The sequence below is a fragment of the Cornus florida genome, unplaced genomic scaffold, assembly GCF_030987335.1.
Source record: "Cornus florida cultivar Cherokee Brave unplaced genomic scaffold, ASM3098733v1 CherokeeBrave_3.0.0_Hap2_Chr05, whole genome shotgun sequence".
In the NCBI taxonomy this organism is placed as follows: domain Eukaryota; kingdom Viridiplantae; phylum Streptophyta; class Magnoliopsida; order Cornales; family Cornaceae; genus Cornus; species Cornus florida.
Window position 1 is genome coordinate 76,219,120 of NW_026775575.1, and position 7,586 is coordinate 76,226,705.

The following is a 7,586-nucleotide window of genomic DNA, read 5'->3' on the forward strand; positions in this document are numbered from 1 at the left end:
CTCCCGCGAGACCTCTTCCCACACTCCTCACTAGTACTATTCAGTACAGAAAGAAGGTGTGACTGTTCTAGAGAGAGAAAGATTCACAGTTATAGAGAGAGAAAGCCAATCCTTCACCATTAATACCTCTCAACAAGAAAGCGTGACTTTCTCACCTTCACTCTTCTACCTCAGAATCTGTGAAGATCGGTATCGCTTCAAATTCACCAAATCAACTCTCTTTGTTAATTCTTAATTCTCTATACACAACTGTAGTGAGAGAAACACAGAGTGATTGTGTGATGGAGCTTAGTAAGGTCACGTTGGAGATATTCTCAAAACTTGAGAAGGAGTGGCTTTACCACTGCGAAGGCAGGCAAACGCGAATTCTCAGCATCGATGGCGGCGGAACAACCGGCATTGTCGCCGGAGCAGCCTTGATCCACCTCGAAGACCAGATCCGAGCTAAAACCGGCGATTCTCAATCTCGCGTCGTCGATTTCTTTGATATTGTAACAGGAACCGGAATCGGCGCTATCTTTGCCGCAATGCTGACCGCCGACGACGGACACGGCCGTCCTCTCTTCACCGCCAAGGAAGCAGTCGGATTTGTCGCCGAAAAGCAGTCGGAGCTGTTCAAAATCAAGCAAGTTGGAGTACTTCGCCGACGAAGGATGTTTTCCGGCAAAAGCATCGATAAGGTGCTGAAGGAGGCGTTGACGAGAGAAGACGGCCAGGTGTTGACGTTGAAGGACACGTGTAAGCCTCTCTTGATCCCTTGCTTCGATCTCAACAGCTCCGCGCCGTTCGTTTTCTCCCGAGCCGACGCGTCCGAGTCGCCTAGTTTCGACTTCGAGCTCTGGAAGGTGTGCCGTGCCACGTCAGCGACTCCGTCCTTGTTCAAGCCGTTTAGCCTGACCTCCGTCGACGGAAAGACCTCTTGCTTGGCCGTAGACGGCGGTCTCGTCATGAACAACCCCACCGCCGCAGCCGTCACTCACGTGTTGCACAACAAACGTGATTTCCCCTCCGTTAACGGAGTCGAGGACCTGTTAGTCCTTTCATTAGGTAACGGCCCGTTAGCGAGTCCGTCTCAGCCGAGTGCCCGTCGTAACGGCGAGTGTTCCACGTCGTCCATCGTTGGGATTGCTCTTGACGGCGTCTCCGAGACCATAGACCAAATGTTAGGCAACGCCTTCTGTTGGAATCGTAGTGATTACGTTAGAATTCAGGTGAATACAACTTAATTGTGATTAATTTTGTTTCATCATTTTTTTTAAAAAAGATTTTAATAAGGGAATCACTGACGGCGTTAATTTGCAGGCTAACGGTTGCGTAACGGGGAGTACGGAGGAGATTCTGAAAGAGAGAGGTGTGGAGTCACTGCCGTTTGGGGGGAAACGGTTACTGACGGAGACGAATGGGCAGAGAGTTGAGAGCTTCGTGAAAAGGCTCGCTGCTTACGGAAAGAGTAGTCTACCAGAAAGTCCGCGCAAGGAAAACGCCGTTAGTCTTCTTGATAATGGCCGTTAGGTTTAGGCTTTAGGTTTGGTTCACCATTTGTTTAGTTACTACTAGTACAACCCAGTTGATGTTAACTGTCTCTGTTTTTTTATTTTTCTTTTTCTTTTTTCATTTTATTTTAGTAAGTATCACAATTTCTATAGTTAATATCCAATAATAGTGATCTGTTCAGTACTAATTTCACTTCTCTTTTTTTCCCTAACAAATTTGAAACTTTGTTGTAGAAACTGAATCGGAACTTCCATCGGCTAACTTATCACCGACTGTATATTTTATCCCGAATCAAAATAAAGGGAAAAGATTCCAACTCCCAGTGAGTCAATATTTACCTAATAAAAAATAAAGGTAAAAACAAAAACAAAACTTTGATATAGGCTAATGTAAAGCTCAAGCTAAAACCAAATTTGCTGCGCACAAGAATTGTGTCTTATTTTGATACCAATTGTACATGGTGAGCACTTGCTTATTTACCTAAAAGTTCAAGCTATTCGGTAGTGTTACATACCTACTTATTTATGTCCAATCACTTTTCTATTCGAATTCGATGTGGAACAAATGACAGCTTATAACAGCTAACTACAAGTGTGAAATCTCGCAAGATTGGCCTAGCTAGTGAGAATTTTGGACCAAGTGGATTATCTTAATAAACAATTTTGTTGACTGGTTACGGTTAAATTATAATCAGGTTGAACTTTGAATTTGTTCTATCTTATGATTTATGAGATGTTAAAAAATAAAATAAAAATGAAAGACAGTATAAAATTATCCAAGTCATCCACCACTACCACATACAAACACCACTTCTTGTAAACTCCACAATGAAAAAAGAAATACTATCAAGGAAAGGCAAAGGGTTTCACAGTTGGAAGATGTTATTTAAGGTGACCACTCACAAACCTTTTACAAATGTTACGACGGTGACGAGATGTAATAATATGGACAAGGAAATGGAATCAAGGTCTTAGGTGAAGTGGAGATATTTCACGTCGTAACAAACAACTTTGTACTCTCGTCTTCTAAACTTTACAAAATCATCCCCGTATTATTTACTCATCATTTCACTTTTCTAGTTGGGGCATCTATACCCATACTGTTGTAAATTATCTTGCACTACTTTTGGGGGATTAAAAAAAAACACTTTTGTATTGGCAAAAACAGAGCCACTGGTTTATAAATATATTTGTCTATTCCATCAAATGGTCCCTAATTTGTTGCATTGTGTCTTCCCATACCCTTCTTTCGGTTTAAGGGATAAGAAAATGGATCAAGGAAGAGTTTTTAGAAAAGGGAAGGTGTCTCCCTCTTGTTTTATTTAGTTGTATGGAAGGAATAGTAAAAAAGATGGTCGGAGTAGGCTGGAAAGAAGGGAAAGGAATTTTTTATTTTTTATTTTTTTTACCAATATACCCTCACTGTATAAAATAAGTAAAGGAAAATGATTCTTGCACCGAATAGTGGTAGTGAATTGCTAGACTTACTATTTTAATTGGTTAATTATGCAACAAATAAGGAAATAGAGCCCTCCACTTACTTGTATTTGGTATAAATATTTAATTAAAAACTATTTAGACAATTCATTATAAATGTTCGGTGTAAATATTACTACTCCTAAATAAAAGGTAGCTATCCATCTGATTTTTTTTTTTAAATGTTAAAATTGGGAATTACAAATGCTTAGGTAAGTTATTCATTTTCTCTCTCCTCCATTCCCCCTAAAATTGGGCAAATAAAAAAAAACATGAAGAAATGAGGAATGTTTCATCGCTGCTTTCTCCTTTCTTCCCTTCCCTCAAACCAAACATAGTAGTTTTTTTTTTTTTTTTTTTCTTTTTTTCTTTTTTCAAATTACATTGACCTTATCTTTAAATTTGGACAAATTACACTTACTTCGATCTCGCCTGAGATTTTGGGTGTTTGCTTGGGGACACACACATCATTTTATTTCCAACAAATGCGTTGACCAAATTTTATAAAATGACAATTTTACCCTTCTCTTTACTGTATCATTTTAATATAAAGTCAGTATTGAATTTTCTGTCAATGAATGAATTTAGGTGAGGTCAAAATACTAATTATTCTACCATGAGTAATTTGTTCAAACCTTAGAAAAGTTAGTGTGATTTATTTATTTATTTTTTATTTTTTATTATTTTTTATTTTGTTTTGACCTTTGTTACAGAGTTTGATGAAGTTATAGTTGGATACTTTATGTATGAGTTAGGTAGAATTCTCCCTTAGCATTAAATAAATCCGATGATACAAGACATTACATAAGACAAATTTATGGCTTACAAAATTATTTTCCTCAATTGCCAACTAGGGTTTGGTCCTATCTAAGCCACCTGGTTGATGCTGACGCAACCACTAGCTTTCATGAATAAAAAAGATAAAATAAAAAATAGCATCCTATGTTTTTCTATGATTAATTGGCTCCAAAAGCAATTAAGAGATGGGGACCTCAAAAGCACGTCTAGAAATTGATTTTTTTTTTTTTTCTTGCTCCATCATGGAAGTGAGTTCTGGAAGTTCTCTTTTATTAACCTATTTTAACGATTTCTTAAACCTCTTTGAACGATGCCTTTGAATTCCTAATTGTTTGCAATTTTATCGACACTTATTGAATTTATGATTGTCTGTTAATTTTTTATTTCATTATTTTGAAAAATTTAAGTATATAAAGGTTATAGTTTCTTCACGCTATACATAACATCTTTATGATCTTAAGCAACACCAAGCAAAATTCAACTACAAATTGTGTATGCTTTGGGTAATAGGTTTGAGCAATAAACTGAACATTTAGATATAATTAACTTTGACAAAGTAATTTTGATTTTGGGGACCGGTCTAGTAGTATGTAATTAAAGTTCGAAAATTTATAAATTAATTGTAACAAAAATTTCATTATAATATTATTAATAGTATTATATATTTAAGAAAATACAATTCAGAAAATGAGAAAAAGCAACCTAAATAAGTAGTGATAAAAACTTATACTGCGTATGAAAATAGAGAAATGGGAGGATAAGTTACAGGTATTAAAATAAATAAATAAATTGCTAGCTCCACCCCTAAAAATGATCAGTGTTTTTACCGGTGTTTTTATATTGAGTGCTTATATATATATATATTACACACATATATTCATAAATGTATACTTTTAAAAAAAAAAAATTACTCCACAATAAACACAACAACCTACTTAGACTTCTTATTAGGGATGGCGCGCATGGCAATTTCTACCGCCTCGCTAGGGTCCTATCTCTAATAACACGGATATGGAAAATGTTTATGCACGTACTATAGGGGGTATGAATTTAGATTTTAAATTTGTCGCAGGTTACGGGATGAGAATGGCCTTTATACTTATATTTTTTTTGAAAAAAAATTATATGTGTGTGTGTGTGTGTTATACCAAATTGATGTTTTGAAATTGAGATTGAAGGAAAGGAAATTTATTTCAACATTTTAAGTTTTAACTGAATTTCTTTTAATTTTAAATCTAAACAGCCTATTAAATGCTTCCATTAACGTAAAATTTTTAATTTTTGAAGAACATCATTGATGACTCATTCAAGTATATAGGACTAGGCAAATGTCTCGCAGTCCGGTTGGATAAGTACCTCTTATGAGATTTGGAGTGCCCAGACTCGAGTCTCTGCACCTACTAACATAATTCAATATATATATATATATATATATATATATATATATATATTACAAAGTGTCAATCATATTCACAACATTAGAAGCAACCCAGCTAATTAGTTTCTTGTTGCCATTGAAGAAAGAGGCTTGCACACTTTTAAAACCTACCTAATGGGTAAAAGCAATGAATGAGTCAAATAACAATTACTAAACTTATTGAAGAAGACACATCCCTGATCATGACAACCCTGGAAATAAAGCCTAAAAACCTTTCTTGAAGTTTAAATTAGCATTTCTTGTAATCATATTGTTGTGATTACCTAAAAAGTGACCACTATATAGTTATTTATACCTTGTCACGCATGCTTTGTGTGTCACTGTGCATATAGTAAGAATTTTGGAGTTTCTTTTTTTTTCGGAAATTAAGAATTTTGGAGTTTCATTAATAGAGTAATGAATAATGATTCTTGCACCAAAGAAATGATACTTGCACCAAAGAAATATTAATTATATAATTTATCTGAATTTTATTATTAGTATTGATTTATTATAAAAATAGAAAAAAATAAATATAGTTGTAACTACCATTTTCTAAAATGATCAACTTATTATTAAAACTTTACTATTTATAGTAAAACTTATCATACTTGGTTTAATCTTTTTTACAATAAAAAAATATCTTCTTTTTCATACAATATATTTATGAAAAATTAATAAATTACTTAATTAAAAAATAACTTTTTTTCATGCAATATATTCATGAAAAATTAAGAAATTACTTCAATTTTTTAAAAAATTTCTACTTAATATTTGTATTTAAATAATTAATTTCAAGAATTAAGGGTAAATTTATGAAAATTTAATTTAGAATATGTCATTAATTTAGTGTAAAAAAATCATAATTTATTTTAATAAAAAATGGATTAAGTATAATTTAATAAGAAATTGCATAATGGTCATTTAATGACAAATAGCTCTGGAAATATTTTTGGGTCAAGTGCAGAAAACACCCTTAAAGTATGTTTACAGTGCATATCACACCCCTCACGTGCAAAAAACAATCCTAAAGTTTCGATTTGGTGCAAATAGGTCGATCTGAAAAATTTAAGCCTTAAGTTAACTAAATTACGTTTACTGAACCATTTTATAAAATATATAATTTTATAAACCACCAAAAAGAACACTATTGGAGAATGTCCGTCACGTACAAAAAACACTCTTAAAGTTTCAAATTTGTGCAAATAAGTCTCTTTGACAAATTTAAACCCTAAGTTGACCAAATTACCCTTACTAAATCACTTTGTAAAATATATAATGTTGTAAAAAGACCGAAAAAGACACTATTGGAGGACACCAACAATGGACAAGTAACGATAAAAATAAAAAATAAAAGTATAAAAGAAAAGTAAAGATAAAAAATGAAAATAAAAAATAAAATAAAGTGTAAAGTAAAGAACACAAATTTGCTCCAAACAATATTGAGAATTTTTTCCTTCTTTTTTTTTTTTTTTTTTTTGCTCTAACAATGTTGGTATGAAAAAATAAAATAAAGAAAAAAAAATTTAGTAAAAAAGAGTAAACTGAAATCTCAAAAAATTCAATTCCTTGTTCTACAAATTCTCAAATAATAAAAAATAAATAAATAAATAAATAAAGAAGAAGAAGTTTAGAGATATATATAGAGAAAAAAAATTTAAAAATATATATATAAGGTAATGTGCACATAACACCCATATATTACGAAATTAGTAGCATATATACCCCCTTGGGTATTTTCGAAAGAATAAAAGGGCAAAACAGGTATTACATCACTAATTTATGTCAGAGGCGTATTTTTGCACAATATAAAAAGATTAGGGATATTTTTTGCACATTTTTCAAATAGGAGTAAAAGTGCTACTCGTAGCTAAGTCACATAAAGCGGAGTAGTAGGAGTGCGAAAGCGACAAAATTAAGTCTTAACTAATGGAAATTGGAGTGAGAGCGTGCGGAGCGTGAGAGTGGGAGTGCGCTCAGAGCGTAAGAACGACACTAGTTCAAAGAATTGTGTGACTTAGACGTGATAAGTGCTTAAATATTGCACATTTCAGCATCTAAACTAGGGTATTTGAGTCATTGCATCATGTTTAAGTTCTAATTTATGTTTTTGTCAATTTCAAGTCAATAAGGTTCAAACGGACTAATTTTGGTTCACTAAAGCCTTTTTGGAGTCAAGCAAAGACGTTTGAAAAAAGTTCAGAAAATGGCAAAAAGAAGTCACAGCCCATTGCTCATATAGTGTGTTTATTCTTCAAAAACGGTCAATTCTACTTTTCTCGGGTTTTTGATGATGTTCCCAAAGATGAAGAAACAAACCAATTAGTCCGGGGCCAAAATGAGCTAAATAAGGTGTAAAAGGAAATTCCAACTCTGGGGGATCGATTCCCCACTATTTACAG

The 7,586-nt window shown here is 33.3% G+C and overlaps 1 protein-coding gene across 1 annotated transcript; it reads left to right on the top strand.

The window, feature by feature from the left end:
- On the top strand, window positions 1–1,681 carry LOC132306917 (probable inactive patatin-like protein 9). Its single transcript, XM_059804517.1, has 2 exons — window positions 1–1,211; window positions 1,303–1,681. The coding sequence occupies exons 1-2, from the start codon at window positions 282–284 to the stop codon at window positions 1,510–1,512; spliced, it is 1,140 nt and encodes a 379-aa protein (XP_059660500.1). The 5' UTR covers window positions 1–281; the 3' UTR covers window positions 1,513–1,681.
- Window positions 1,682–7,586: the final 5,905 nt, after the last annotated feature.